Here is a 16,571-nt window from a genome sequence, read left to right as displayed (position 1 = left end):
ATCTTTCCTTGCTGATGAGGAGGGGTGAGAAGAGGGACACATACCCAAGTCTCATAGGTAATGATAAGCTGTGAATAAGTTTTGACCACACTTTTCCTCTCGGCACTTAGATTGCTATTTTTTATCTTTTATCTTTCTCTTATGGTCTGTTTTAATAGTCTTAACCTTATTGATTATCATTTTCCAAAAAATAGAAATATTTATAAGCTAATGGTGGGATTATTTGCAAACTTTAACCAATTCTGATTGCTCGATTTTTGCCATTGGATATTCCAGGAAAAGTAGTGAATGCCACTGTGAAAAATTATTTGAAGAAAAGTGCAAAGAGATTAAAATCGTGTAATGACACATTCTTCTCAGCCTTCTCGTGGAAGTGTGTGTGTATTTGTGTGTGTGTGTGCGCATTTCCCTTGGCAGGGTTAATTCACTGAGAAGTGATGTAACAAACACATTTTACTATGGATATCGACGAGCCTTTTCGTTTTATCTGGCATATTGATAGGTACAAAAAATAATTTAGAGCATAATTATTAGACCACATTATTTCGGATATTTTAATACTTATTTTATTGTTCTGTATAGGTTGAAAAATGCAGCTTTTGTTGTGTTTGTGGCTCAGGTATATAATTATTTGGTTAAAGCTATACTATTCCACAGAAACATGTTAAACTAAATGGCCCCTCAAGGGATGGAATAGATCTGCCTTCTGCTCTCAGGATTTGTAGGCAGCAAAGACCTGGAGTACTCTGAAATAATGTGCGCTCAGTCAGGCTGCTGGAAGTGGAGAAGGACGGAGGCAGGTGAAAGGAGCATGGTAGCATCTGGGGCCCGTTTGATTCCTTGACGGGACTGTGTGGACTCAGTGGGTCTTTTTGAAGAAATTATGTGGTAAATCAGTCTCTCTTTTTCTCTTTCTCTTTTCCTACAGGGCCCCTGTGTCCACGATGAGGACTCTGGCCTATCACTCATAGGAAAGCCCGCCCTTCAGGCTCTGTTATATCACTGCCATTTTTATGAACATTTGACTCAAATGGTAAAACATTGTTACCTGGGGCGGTATACGTTTGATGTGAATTGTTCTGCTCTTGTTGGAACTTCAGAAGGCAGTGATTTAAATGGTAAGTATTATGTATTTATATTTTTACTTTTACAAAATGTAACTTTTAAAAAACTGTTAAAAACCTTATGTGTTTGTTACAGAATATTTGAAAAACAATGAAAATACAGAGGAAAAAATTCATCTCTAGTCCGACTTCCTGGAGATTACTTTTATGATATGGTGTATTGTCCTCCTGTCTTCTTTCTCGGTGTCGCTTTTGTTTGTTTTACATAATTGTGTTCATATTTTATGTACATTTTTCTGTTCCCTCCTCTCACTAAACATTACCTAAGCATTTTTCTATGTTATAAATTCTTCATGGAAACCATTTTTGAGATCTTATTAATGTTTTATAAGTTATTTCATGTCCTTCAGTAAAGTTTTATAATTTTTTTCTCTATTAATGTCTTCAACTTTTTGGAAGGTTCTTGCTAGGCAGTCAAAAATGAGACCTTCTCCTACTAAATTTTCTAATTTATTTTGCTAATGTATTGAAAAGCTATTTGTTCTTTTTTTGAAAAGCTATTCGTTTTTGATATGTTACACATTTATCAAAATATTGTGCTGTAGCCTTGTTATTTCTATTTATTTGTAGATTCTCTTAGATTTCCTAAGTACAAGATCTTAGCACATATAAATAGTAATATGTCTCATAATAATAAATAATGTAAGAATAAAAACAAATTGTATTTTTAAAGTAATTTTTTAAATAATTTTAAAAAATCTTGACATACATTCACACTTACAGAAAAGGTGCAAAAATAGTACAAAGAATTCTCAAATGTTTACATTTTACTTTATTTGCCCCTACACTATGTGTATGTAAATGTATATGTGTCTATAAGTCAAATTTATTTATATGTGTGTATATGTGTATATATATGTTTTTCTGAGTCGTTTAAGAGTAAATTGCAGACATGAAGTTTCTTTGCCCCCAAATACTTAAGTGTGAATTTCTAATTCACTTTTCTGCTTACTTCTTGGAGGAATTAAGAGGAAAATGACATTTGGTGACATTTTTGAACATTCTATATAAATGTCCCTATTAGGAAATTGACTCATTTAATTGTTTAGATTTCTCTGGATTAGTCAAAGCATGGCCCTTAAACCAATAACATTAACATCTTCTGTGAGCTTGTTAAAAATACAAATTTACAGCTCCCACCTTGATTTGGGGAATGGAATTTCTGGGTATAGGACCCAGGAAACTGCTTTAACAAGCTGTTTATGATTCTTATGCACATTAAAGTTTGGGAGCTGGTGCTCCTGATAAATTGTGTTAGGTTAAGCTAAAACACAATCAACTAGATTTTAGTTATTAGATTTTTTGTGAAACAGGTTTATATATAAATTAGTTAAGAATAATAAAAATTAGGCAAACCTCTTTCCTTAGTTCTTGATTGGTTTTATGTAATGTATTCTTTATTTTAATTGTTACAGTACCCAGGACACTATTTATGTTGACAGTTTCTTGTTGTCACAGGTTTAGATGAGTCATTCAAGTTTTGGAGGGGTCCATCTAGGATGTCCAACCAAGATCGAGATCCAAGTTCTCTCTCCACCTCGGAAACAATGGTACTTCCAAAGAATGCATAAATGTTTGCTTTTGAATCTGAAAAAAAGTTGAATTTACATAGTGGAGAAAAAGAATGTATACAAAGTATAAGATGATAATTATTGGCTGTGATTTATTTGAAGAGCTGTCTGGACAGAACTAGGGTCTGCCTTGCTCATATAGGTACACTGAATATCCTTTTAGATGAATTTTCAATCTATTTCATACCTTTTTTGATAGAACCAGAAATAGAAAAGTTTAAAAATGTTTATCAGTAGTCTGAAATACCTGAAATTTATGTCTGCCTATCTGCCTGCCTTTTTCTTTTCATTCGTAAGTTGCTTTGTTCTAAAATTTTGAGACACTAGTATTTCTAGATAATGACTATAACTAGGTTTCAGTTGTTTTACAAGCATACAAAATCATTTATTCTCAACTAGAAAACATTCCGTTAAAGTAAGAATTCTTGGAGCAATTACTGTGTTGTAGAACCTGTTAGGAAGGCAAAGGCTTGGCCCCCTTGCTTCCAGGAGCAAAAATAATGAGACTAATAATTATACAGGCATTAATAAGATTCACCTCCTCTGGTGTCTCAAGACACTGGTACTTTCTGCTGTAGTTTTAAGAGTCTTTTTTTTGTTGTTGAATTCAGAAGAGTTTGTGTTTAGTGCTAAATTGAACCTTTATTTGGAAAAGCAGAATAATTACCCCAGATCCACTAGATGTCATGCTTTCCTTTCCAAGGTAGAAATAGTATGTATCTTTCTCTCAAGAAGAGAAATAGTGATATGATTAAATACAAAAAGAAGTTGTATTAATTGGTTATTTAGTTCATAGAAGAAGAGCATTAATATGTGCTTAAAAGTAATTTTTCTTGGGTTACGCTGTTTCTTAAAAGGGCTAAAGACTAACCTTGAAATATTAATACATTTTTAGTTCTTTGCTTATTAGTAGGTATTCAGTAAATAGTAATGGTCTAATAACTTTATCTTAGCTACTTTATAAATATCTAGTTGTGTTTATCCAAGAAGACTTAAGTGCCAAAAGCCAAAGCAGATCAAACTTTTGCGTTTCTCTGTTCTATAATGACATATAAATCTTACAGGTTAGGATACTAAATTTTCCAAGAAAAACTTTGGAAATACATTACTTATTGTGATTATTATTAAAATAGAAACACCTCTAGTAATGTGAAAGTCTTTAACTTGTTTGTGTTTGAATGTCACATAGTGTTTTAAAATATATACCAATGAAATCTGTTTTTTCTTTTTTTAAGAATTCTTATATGTAGTCCTATGTAAGATGTTTTTTCACGTAGTTTCTCAAAAGGCTAGTATTATCTGTTGGAATTTTTACAGTTAACTCTTTTCTTCCTTTTTTTTGGATCCCAAACAAAAGAATTTTGGTGCCTTTTACTCACTGAATTGGTGACTTTTATTCACAAAAATAGTCTAATTGCCCCAATTCTACTGTCATGTTTTCCTTATCATGCCAGAGACACTGTGTATCTTTGTCCCAATAGGAGAGAAGTCTGGAGAGTTTATTCATTATACCGATTTTACTTTAAACTCAAGCTGTCAACACCCGGACCAGCTAATGCTTTCTCACGTATAAGAAAATGTTGAAGTTACAAATTGAGATGTCACCTTAGTGGATGTAAATCTTGCTAATAAGCTTATCTGGTTATTTATATTATTATTTTGTGTATCTCCCAGATAGGAGAAAAGATGCAATTTCTTTATTGGTGTGTTTGTTTTTACATTTTGTCTTTCTAAGGAAAGGGCTATCTTTTGATTTGGGTCATGTCATCCATTATGCTGTTGCTGGGTCAATATTTACTCTGTACTGTTAATGCCACATTAGGGACTTTAATGGTATTATCTAATGAACATTAGCTCTGTTGTTTGGCAAGCTTTGTAAGGATTGGGACTTGTGTGTTTTGTAAATACAGATAAGGAGTGTCATTGTCACCTTAGAGACATTGCCCTTGTGAATAAATGCCTTTTCAGAGATGGCTTTTCCTCCTGCCCCAGGGAAGGAGAAGTGTAGGGGGATCAGGCATTAGTCCTTTCTCCTTCAGGAGTCATGTTTCTGCTTGTCAGAAATATTCAAGCTAGATAGGTGTTTGTGCCTAGTAAATACCAGTGTGCAGCAACAACTTTATGACCAAATTTTGGTCTTTTCTGCCACTCTTGAGGAGAATTATGTCTATTTTTTCAATCTATTTTATCAGTTCTCAAAATAAAGGAAATGTGCTTCCTTTCCTTTTGAGCTTTTCTTTGTGATATATGTGATTCTTTAAAACTTTCTGGAGCACTAATTTAAAGAGAACTGATTTTACTCTGTTTGTTTAAACATTTAGAGAAATTTTACTCATGTCTCCATAGTCTTAAAAAAACTGAAAATCATTCTTACTATCGTTGTTTTACAAAGGAAGAGGTTAAGGCATGGAATGAATAAGCGTCTTGTTCAAGGTTCCAGCGCTGGTAACTGGTAGAGCGTTCAAATCCAGAAGTACGTTTGGCTCTAGGGCCCAAGTTGTTGGCCATCTGTTGTAGTCCTCACTACAAAGCCAGAAGTGATTGGTGCCACAATAGATGTTATAGTCAGGGTGTATAGAGGTTACACTAGAAGGAATGATGAAATCGGAAGTGGTTTTATGTAAGAAGTACCCATTGATATGGGCTTTAAAGGATTAATCCCTTCTCCGTTAATTTGTATGCACACATTTGCAAGGAGCTGAGAAGATATTCAGATATGTTTTAGGATTTAGTACCCACTTACGAGCGTTGAAAGTCCAGTTGAGAACATAGACGTAATTAGAAAATAGCAGAATACCGAGTTGTAGTGTGCTGAAAGCACTAGATATTCAGAGAATGCATGGGGCTGTTTGGAGTGTGGGAGGAAGGCTGAAGTTTGGTCACCAGTGTAACCAGATAGGAGTCAGCCAAGAGAGCTGAGTCTGCTTTTGGATTTGAAGAGGTAAGATGTAATAGCTATAAAGATAGTTCAGCAGAGTAAAATGGCATGAAACGTTACAATTGACATTAGAGAAATATGTGTTGATATTTCTTTGTTGGCAGTTAAAAGGTATTTTAGAGAATGAAGAGTAGACCAAGAGCGGTTAAAGCATGGACAGGTCTCAGGGGCTTATTTAGAAGAAAAATAGTTCAGACCTGGGGATAGTAATGGGGCATTACATACCTCCAGTGTGGTGATCCCAGGAAAACCTGGGGAGTTGGCAGTGTGCATGATGGTGGGGGGGGAGAGAGACAGTGATATACTTTGTTTAAATAAACTTTTACCTGTGGGTTACCTGGAATCTAAGAACCTGTATATTTTAGTTAGAAGGAAACTACAAGTGACATTCTGTTCCTAAGTATTGGAAATGTGGGCCTCTGGGCTATAGTACAACAAAAATGAATGCTTCCTTTTTTTGGTATAAAAATTTAATATTGATTCTATTAATAAAACTTAGACATTGATGGTTTGTAATACCTTGATATTAGTTTTTTTCTAATATAATTTCTCATACATGATGTTAGAGTGAATACAATGACAGGTAAAAATAGAATATTATTCTATTCTATGTGCATAATGTGTACTATTTTTTTTTTTTTTTTTTGAGAAAGGTTGGCTCTGAGTTAACATCTGCTGCCAATCCTCCCCTTTTTGCTGAGGAAGACTGGCCCTGAGCTAACATCTATGCCCATCTTCCTCTACTTTATATATAGGATGCCTGCCACAGCATAGCTTGACAAGTGGTGTGTAGGTTCCCACCCGGGATCCAAATTGGAATGTGCAAACTTAACTGCTGTGCCATGGGGCCAGCACCCATAATGTGTACTATTTTTATAAGTAATTATTCTTTTAAATATTATTAGAGCAAATAATTTTTATTTTTTCTGTACTTTGTACTCACTTTGGTATGTTGGAAGTTTTCCGAAATAAGTCACTGTAGAGTTACAGCCATTGCTATCAAGTTCAAACATTTAAAGAAACTGGCAAAAACATTTTGGACTTGATTTCAGCAATTTTATGAAGTAGGTAACTATAACTTAAATAAGTTAAATAGGTTTGGGTCTTATATTTGTACTAAAACACATTTTCTTAATTTTGGTAAAAAGTTGATTATTTTATGTAAGAAGTTTTGATGTGTGGAGAGCGCCAACTTCTTTGCCTTTAGGGCTCAGATGATGACACCCCTAGTTTACTCTGTGCCGCTACCCATGTTAAGTGCTACAAATGGCTGAAGTTGTTAAATCCATACCATTTGAGCATTCTGCTCTTTTAAATGAAGAAACACTGACTTAGAGAATTTAAGTATTTGGCCTGAGGTCACAAAACTAATAGAGGATGGAACAGAACAAGCTCTAGGAAACTTGTTCTCTGAAGTCATACGCGGTACAACACAGGGGCCCCTGACTGTGTCCTGGTCTGTTACATCCCTGTGTGAGGAAGTGATCTTAATGTTAGACAGGGAGCAGTCTTACAGCATCTTCCGCTCATTCCTTCAGTGGTATTTTTCTGAGTCTTCTTTTTTTATGTTGCACACAATCCATTCGAATCATGAATATATATAGTTGAAATGATTTAAATTTCTTCTTATAATTTGGTTAGAATTTAATGATTACACATTGTGAAGCATGACGAAGCTTTTTGGGTCTTGGCCATGTCGAGAAAGGTATCGTTTATAAAAATGAACAGATGGAACCTAGAATCCCTTAGAAACTTTTTATACCTTATATTTTGCCATGTTTTAAAAATGTGAGTTGATTTGTACCCTTTTTCATACCACAAATCCTCATTTTCTTCCTGTGTTCTCTTAATTTTTTAAAAATCAAATAACCTTTTTTGATACCAAGACTGCTTTTGATGAAAGAGGATAGAAAGTACTATAAAATTGTTTTTTTTCATTGAGGTAGCATTAGTTTACAACACTATATGGATTTCAGGGGTACATCATTGTATCTCAACTTCTGTATACATTGCATCATGTTCACCACCAAAAGTCTAGTTTTCATCCATCACCGTACGACTGACCCCCTTTACCCCTTTCGACCTCCCCTTACTCTTTTCCCCTCTGGAAGCCACCATCTATTCTCTTTTTCTGTGTTTGTTGTTGTTGTTTATATTCCAAATGAGTAAAATCATATGCTATTTGTCTTTCTGTCTGACTTATTTCGCTTGGCATAACATGCTCAAGGTCCAGCCATGTTGTTGCAAATGGGAGGTTTCTTCTTTTTTCTTGATGACTGAGTAGTATTCCATTGTGTGTGTGTGTATCACGTTTTGTTTATTCATCCTTTTGTCAGTGGGTGCTTAGTTTGTTTCCAAGTCCTGGCTATTGTAAATAATGCTACAATGGACACAGGGGTGCATATATCTTTTCAAGTTAGTGTTTTCGTATTATTTGGATAAATACACAGCAGTGGAATAGCTAGATCACGTGGTAGTTCTAAGTCTTAATTTTTTGAGAAATCTCCATACTGTTTTCCATAGTGTTTGTACCAGTTTACATTCCCACCAGCAGTGCACAAGGGTTCCCATTTCTCCGCATCCTCTCCAACACTTATTATTTCTTTGAACAAGCCTCTCCTCCTTTCTCCCTCCCTTATCCCTCTGGCATACTTATAATCCTTATATTACTTTTCCTAATTAAGTCAGATATTTCTCAAAGAATTTCATCATTGTTTTAAAATCTTAGTTCTCTCTTCCTCGACCTGAAGCATTTCTAGAGTTCTGTCTGTGAGGTCACTCATTCTCTACTCTGTAAGTCTACTCTATTTTTTATGCTTTTTACATTATTTTTTATCTCATTAATTGTCTTCTTCATATCCAGAATTTTTGTTTGGTTTCTTTTTGGAGCTTCAGTCTCTTTGGTGAAGTATTCCTTCTGTCCATTAATTTTATTCCTGAGCTCACTGAACTGCCTTTCTGAGTTTTGTAACGCGTTGAGTTTCTTTATGATAGCTATTTTGCATTCTCTGTCAGTTAGATCGTAGTCTTCTGTGACTTCAGGTTTGAATTCTGGAGAGTTGTCGTTTTCCTTCTGTTCTGAAGTGTTAATGTGGTACTTCATGGTGTTTAATGAATTGATCCTCTACCAATGCATCTGCGGCAGTAATCACCTTTTCCTGTTTGGGTACAGCTATGGTTACTTTGGTCCTGGTCACCTGGATCTTGTGTTCCTCCACTGGCTCTCTGTGGGCTTGGATGCTGCTGTCCCATGCGCCACCTGTGTGGCTGTTCTTGGGTTGTCTTGGGGTGCTGGTTGCACTGCTGGCAGGGGTGCTGGGTTCACAGGTATCACTGTCACTAGTGGTGGCCTGGGGACCCGGAGACTTGTATACAGCCCCTCTGCTACTGATAGAGCTGGTGTTAGGGTTGCCCCCACTGGGTGCTGGGTCACGAGTTCTGCTGTGGTTCCTGTTGCTTCTGGTCACAGATTCCCCATGCCGTTTTGGGGCCCAGGGGCTGTTTTTTTCTGTTCCCGTGCTGTCTGATCATAATTATGCTAGTCAGCCACTCTGTGTTCATGTGGGCTGAGTTGCAGCCACTCAGTGAGGCACTTCTGTACAGGCTGGGCTGCCACACTCAGCAGGCAAGTCATACTTGTGTGGGTGGAGCTGCTGCCTGGCACTGTGCCTTCATGCAGGCTGCGCCGCTGCCACTCAGCAGGGAGTGTTCACACAGGCGGGACCACCACAGCCCTGGTACAAGGCTTGTTATTTCTTGTCTTTTTAATAATAGCCATTCTGATGGGCATGAGGTGATATCCCATTGTGGTTTTGATTTGCATTTCCCTAATAATTAATGATGTTGAACATCTTCTCATGTGCCTATTGGCCATCTCTCTGTATATTCTTTGGAAAAATATCTGTTCAGATCCTCTGTATATTTTTTAACTGGGTGGTTTGTGTTTTTGTTGTTGGGTTGTATGAGTTCTTTCTATATTTTGAATATTAACCCCTTTCATATGTACAATTTTCAAATATCTTTTCCCAATCAGTAGATTGTCTTTTCCTTTTGTCAATGGATTTCTTTGATGTACAGAAGCTTTTTAGTTTAATGTAGTCCCACTTGTTTATTTTTGTTTTGCTTCCCTTGTCTGAGGAGGCATATTCAAGAACATACTGCTAAGACTGATGTCAAAGGGAACACTACCTATGTTTTCTTCTAGGAGTTTTATGGTTTCAGATCTTCCATTCAAGTCATTAATCCCTTTTGAGTTATTTTTTGTGTATGGTATAAGATAGTGGTCTGGTTTCATTCTTTCACATGTGGTTGCCCAGTTTTCCCAGCACCATTTATTGAAGAGACTTTCCTTTCTCCATTGTACATTCTTGGCTCCTTTGTTGAAAATTAGCTGTCCATATAGGTATGGATTTATTTCTGGGCTCTACAGTCTGTTCCATTGATCTGTGTGTCTTTTTTTCTTCCAGGACCACATTATTTTAATTACTGTAGCTTTGTAGTATACTTTGAAATCAAGGAGTGTGATAATACCCCCAGTTTTGATCATTTTTCTCAGGATTGCTTTGTTATTCCATATAAATTTTAGGATTCTTTGTTCTACTTCTGTGAAAAATGTTGTTGGGATTTTGATAGGGATTGCATTGAATCTATAGATAGCTTTAGGTAATATGGACATTTTAACTATGTTATTTCTTCCAATCAATGAGCACAGAGTATCTTTCCATTTCTTTCTGTATTCTTCGATTTCTTGCAACAGTGTCTTATAGTTTTCAGTGCACAGCTCTTTCACCTCCTTGGTTAAATTTATTCCTAGGTATTATATTCTTTTTCTTGCCATTGTAAATGAGAGTGTTTTCTTGATTTCTCTTTCTTCTAGTTCATTTTTAGTGTATAGAAATGCAACTGATTTTTGTATGTTGATTTTGTACCCTGCAACTTTACTGTATTCATTTATTTCTTAGGTTTTTCGTGGATTCTTTAGGATTTTCTCTATATAAAATTATGTCATCTGCAATTAGTGACAATACTCTTCCTTTCCAATTTGTATACCTTTTATTTAGTTTTCTTGCCTAATTGCTCTGGCTAGGACTTTCCATACTATGTTGAATAAGAGTGGCGAGAGTGGGCATGCTTGTTCCTGTTCTTAGAGGGATAGCTTTCAGTCTTTCACTGTTGAGTATAATATTGACTGTGATTTTGTCATGTATGGCGTTTATTATCTTGAGGTCCTTTCCTTCTATACCCATTTTATTGAGAGTTTTTGTCATAAATGGATACTGGCTCTTGTCAAATAGTTTCTGTGCATTTATTGAGATAGTCATATGATTTTTATTATTCACATTGTTAATGTGGTGTATCATATTGATTGATTTGCAAATGTTGAACCATCCTTGCATCCCTGGAATAAATCCCACTTGATGATGGTGTATGATTGTTTCAATGTATTGTTGTATTTAATTTGCTGATATTTTGTTGAGGATTTTTGCCTCTATATTATCAGTAGTGTTGGCTTGTAATTTTCTTTTTTTGTGGTATCCTTCTCTGGTTTTGGTATCAGGGTCATGTTGGCCTCATAAAATGAGTTAGGAAGCATCTCCTCCTCTTCAATTTTTTGGAAGAGTTTGAGAAGGATAGGTATTAAGTCTTTTTGAATGTTTGGTAGAATTCACCAGAGAAACTGTCTGATTGTGAACTCTTGTTTTTTGGGAGGTTTTTGATTGCTATTTCAATCTCCTTATTAGTTATCAGTCCATTCAGATTCTCCATTCTTCTTGATTCAGTTTTGGAAGGTTGTATGATTCTAAGAATTTATTCATTTCTTCTATGTTACCAGTTTGTTGGTGTATAGCTTTTCATAGTACTCTTTTGTAATCCTTTGTATTTTTGTGCTATTTGTTGTAATTTCTCCTCTTTGTTTTCTGTTTTTATTTGAACTTTCTCTCTTTTTTTCTTAGTGAGTGTAGCTAAACGTTTGTCAATTTTGTTTATCTTTTCAAAGAATCAGCTCTTAGTTTCATCGATCTTTTCTGTTGTCTTTTTAGTCTCTATTTTATTTCTGTTCTGATTTTTATCACTTCTTTTCTTCTACTGACTTTGGGCCTTATTTGTTGTTCTTTTTCTATTTCCTTTAGGTATAATGTTAGGTTTTTTTCTTTTGAGATTTTTCTTGTTGATAGTCTGTATTGCTATCAACTTCCCTCTTAGTACTGCTTTTACAGTATCCTGTAGGTTGTGATATGTTGTGTTTTCATTTTCATTTGTCTTCAGGTATTTTTTGATTTCTCCTTTGATTTCTTCATTGATCCAGTGGTTGTTCAGTAGCATGTTGTTTAGTCTCCACATATTTGTGACTTTTCCAGCTTCTTTTTTGTACTTGATTTGTAGTTTTATACCATTGTGATCAGAAAAGATGCTTGATGATTTCAATCTTTTTAATCTTAAATATGTGTTCTGTCCTTGAGACTATTTCATGTGCACTTGAGAAGAATGTGTATTCTGCTGCTTTTGGATGGAATGTTCTATATATATCTGTTAAGTCCATCTGGTCTAATGTTTCATTTAAGGCCAATGTTTCCTTGTTGGCTTTCTGTCTGTATGATCAATCCATTGATGTAAGTGGGGTGTTGAGGTCCCCGACTATTATTGTGTTGCTGTCAGTTTCACCCTTTAGGTCTATTAATAATTGATTTAGATATTTAAGTGCTCCTATGTTAGGCACATATATTAATAAATGTTATGTTTTCTTGAATGGATTCTTCCCTTTATCGGTATATAATGTCCATTTTTGTCTCTTGTTATCTTTTCTGACTTGGAGACTACTTTGTCTGTTACAAGTATGACTACACCCATTTTCTTTTGGCTACCATTTGCTTGAAGTATCATCTTCCATCCTTTCACTTTGAGCTTATGTTTGTCTTTAGGGCTGAGATGGGTCTCTTGGAGGCAGCAGATTGTTGGGTCTTGTTTTTTAATCCATCCAGCCACTCTGTGTCTTTTGATTGGTGAGTTCAGTCCATTTACATTTAGGGTGATTATTGATATATGAGGACTTAATATTGCCATTTTATCTTTTGTTTTCTGGTTTCTCTATATTTCTGTTGCTCCTTTTTCATTGTGTTTCTGTCACCTATTTCATTTTGGTGGTTTTCGGTGACATTTTTCTTAGTTTCCCCTTCTTTAAGTTTCATTTCTCTGGTCTCAATTTTTGTTTTGTGGTTACCGTGAGGTTTGTATAAAAGGTCTCATAGATAAGATAATCCTTTCTCTGCTTTTACTATCTTATCTTCATTTGCCTGTACAAGTTCCATTCTTTTCCTCTCAGCCTTCTGTTTTGTTGTCACATATTATCTCTTTTTATGTTGTAAGTTCATTACCAAATTGAAGTGGTTATAGTTATTTTTAATGTTTCCTTTCCCTTTAAGCTTTATTTTATAATTGTTTACCAACCTGTTCTGATACAGAGTTGCAATTTTCTGGTTTTATCATCTTGCTCAAAGTCTTGTTTACCTTTGCCTTTTTGTTTCAGGTAGGAAAGCTCCTTTCAACATTTCTTGTAAGACAGATCTAGTTATGATGAACTCTCTTAGCTTTTGTTTCTATGGAAAATACTTTATTGCTCTTTCATATGTGAAGGATAACTTTGCTGGATAGAGTATTCTTCACTGACAGTTTTTGTATCTCAAGATTTTGAATATATCATCCACTATCTCCTGGCCTGTAGAGTTTTTGCTGAGAAATTTACTGACAGCCTAATGGGGGTTCTCTTGTAGGTTATTGTTTTTTTCCCTCTGGCTGCCTTTAATATTCCATTTTTGTTGTTGACTTTTGACTGTTTTATTATCATGTGTCTTGGAGAAAGTCTTTTGCATCAAGATAATTGGATGTTCTGTTAGCTTCATGGATTTGTATATCCAGTTTCTTCCCCAGGTTTGGGAAATTATAAGGTATTATTTCTTTAAATAAACTCTCTGCTCCCTTTTCTCTCTCTTCACCTTCTGGGATACCCATTATCCTTCTATTGCCCTTTCTAATGGAGTCAGATAATTCTTGTAGAATTTCTACCTTTTAAAAAAATCTTATTTCTCTATCCTCTTATACCTGCATCATTTCTGGATTTCTATCTTTAAGCTCTCTCATTCTGTCTTCCATATGGTCTGATTTATTTCCAGTGCTTTCTAATGTGTTCTTCGTCTCATTTATTTTCTTCAGCTCCAAAATTTGTTTTTATTTTTTTAGAATTTCAGTCTCTTTGGTAAAATAATCTTTCTGTTCATTAATTTTATTCCTTAGGTCATTGAACTGTCTTTCTGAGTTTTCTTGTAGCTTGTTGAGTTTCTTCATGGCAGCTGTTTTGAATTCTTTATTAGCTAGATCACAATCTTTCATGATTTTATGTTTGGTTTCTGGAGAGTTGTTATTTTCTTTTTGCAATGTTGCATTATCATGGGTTTTTGTGGTGGTTAATGAATTATTCCTCTGCTGGTGTATTTGTCATAGTGAACACTTTTCTTATTTAGGTATAGCTTTTTTTGTTTTGATCTGAACTGTTTAGCTAGTTGGAGATTAGAGGTTTTGCTTTTGTTTTTCAGTAGGTGGCGCCATACACTAGTTTTTCATTTCTCTTACCTGAGCTGCCTCAGGCTGTATTTGAGGGTCAGCTTTTCCACCCTCCACCACCTTTATTAGGGGTGTTACTGGTACTCTTGTCATTGCTGCCTGCACTTTTGGTGGTCACTGATGCCTTGCTGTTGCTGGTGTTGCTGCGGTCACTGGCTTTGCTGCCAAGGGTACAGGCACCACTGATGCCTTCAGCATGTGTGGGGTCATCTGTGTTGGAAGCTCCGCTGCGGTGTGGGGGAACAGGAGGGTGGGCAGGGAACTGGGTTCATGGGGTACTGCCTCCACTGTTGTTTATTTCCCTGTGGTCACAGGTGCCACTGCCATTGGGAGGCTGGAGTTGTGTGCATGTCTCCACTACTGCTAATAGGCTCTGAGCTACAGCCAGGGCCTGGGGATCACGGAGCTCCACCTTTGCTGCTGCTCTACTCTCCGTGGCTGCAGGTGCCACAATGGCTGCTAGGCTAGCGTTGCGTATGTGCACATCTCCACTGCTGCCCACCAGGTTCTTGGGTGAGGCAGCTGGCTCAGCCGTCAAGGCCAGGGGCCATGATCCTGCACACTGCCTCTACTGTTCTCTCAGTTAACTCCTGTATGTGCTCCACTCCAGTCCACCCACCTTTGTATGTACCAGATTGCGGATCTCTTGACATCCTTGTGTGTTGGGCAGTGTAGCCTTTGTTGAGTTGCGGGTGTTTTGCTTGCTGTAGATTGAACGGGAGAGACAAAGGGATTATCTCACACTGCCATGATGATGACATCCCTATACATTGATTTTGACAAATATCCAAGTCCTAAATTAACTTTCAAAAAATTTTGAAGTATCTAGTGAACTCTTTTGTTTCTGTAAGGCAGGATACAAAGAAAACAGCTTTTGAATATTGATGTATTTTGTTTATGACAGAAATTGTTCTTTTTAAAACTCAAATCCTACTTTAATATGGTAAATGTCTTTGCTACTTTCTACTATTTCAAAGGGACTCTCAAATTATAATTGCTTATTTTATGATGAGGCATGATTTAGAAAGCTTCTTTAGTTATCTAATCTGTTTATAAACACGTTGTAGAAAAGGTTATCTTTTTTAGTTTTTATAAGAAAAATTTGAGTCTGCTTTAGGACAGTGGCTTTAAGTAGCATCATCCTATCTGCGTTAACAGGCTTTTATTGCCTTCTATAATACCAGTAAAGTGATAAGGCTAGAAGTGTAAATACTTCAAGTCAAGGAAAACTCAGTTTTATTTGTCTTATCAAGGGAATGTAAATTGAAAATCTTAGGATGTGTCATGTAGCAGTTGTGAAAGTGAGGGAAGTCTAGATTGTGATTTTCCACTGAGACCATTTTAATGAATAGGGCAAGTGATAGACACAAGAATTAGACGGACTCACTGTTACAACAGGACAACTCTGGCCTCTCACTTGGGGCTTCCTACTTACTGTGGGATAGAGAACAAATGAGAATGTGTATTCTCTGCTATGGTGGAAGGGAAGAGATGACTAAGCATGTTCAGTTTGCTTTTGAACTAAGCCAGTCCCAGCTCCTCTACCTGGGAGGGAGGCCAGAAGTCTTAGTGCGCTCGAAGTTCCTCCATGGAAACAAGGAGGAATGGAGAGAAAGAAGCATATCCTCTCAAATAGGGGTAACTAGTTCTCAGGCAGGTTGTCCAAGGACTTCCTCTGCCTTAAGTGGGTTTGTGCTGTCATGAATACAGTCCTGGACTGAGAATCCTAATTAAGAATCTGAACTTGGGTGCACCTGTTACTTATGGTCTTTATCTCTAAATGAGAACCTGACCTAGATCAGGCCTTTTCTACCTACAGCATTGTAGGCTCATGTGAACCTCCACTTGCCAGTAGCTAATACTTGAATTTCAAAATTGACTACTTGTTACTTGGATTTCAAGATGGCAAATATCATATTTAGTTATCAATGTGTGTTATTAAATATAATCAAGTAATGGGCTGACCCAGTGGCATAGTGGTTAACTTCGTGTGCTCTGCCTTGGTGGCCCAGGGTTTGCAGGTTCAGATCCTGGGTGTGGACCTACACACTACTCACCAAGCCATACTGTGGCAGTGTCCCACATACAAAACAGAGGAAGATTGGCACAGATGTTAGCTCAGGGACAATCTTCCTCACCCAAAAAAATATATAATCAAGTAAATAGCCATTGGAGATTATTTTCAAACAATCAAGAATCTGAGCTTAGAACTAGTGCAATTCAGTTTAATGTATTTTTTGTCTTTACTTATTAAAATAGTAATATGCTAATATAACAAATTTAAAAACATAGATAGGCTAGTAGAACCACAAATCACTCATA

General features: G+C 36.1%; 1 protein-coding gene across 10 annotated transcripts in view; it reads left to right on the top strand.

Annotated features, from left to right (window-relative positions):
• RTTN (rotatin) overlaps positions 1-16,571 on the top strand; it is a 159,942-nt gene that overhangs the window by 98,183 nt on the left and 45,188 nt on the right. For all 10 annotated transcript variants that reach the window (XR_011441605.1, XR_011441606.1, XM_001493188.5 and 7 more), the window contains 2 exons: positions 929-1,118; positions 2,583-2,674. Coding sequence is in view for 8 of the 10 variants with exons in the window: in XM_001493188.5 (XP_001493238.3) it covers positions 929-1,118; positions 2,583-2,674 (282 nt within the window). In the remaining 2 variants the exon portion in view is untranslated. The remainder of the gene's footprint in view (positions 1-928; positions 1,119-2,582; positions 2,675-16,571) is intronic.

Source organism: Equus caballus, chromosome 8 (genome assembly GCF_041296265.1).
Source record: "Equus caballus isolate H_3958 breed thoroughbred chromosome 8, TB-T2T, whole genome shotgun sequence".
NCBI lineage: Eukaryota > Metazoa > Chordata > Mammalia > Perissodactyla > Equidae > Equus > Equus caballus.
The sequence above is the reverse complement of the archived record's forward strand: the minus strand, read 5'-3'. Positions and strand labels throughout refer to the sequence as shown.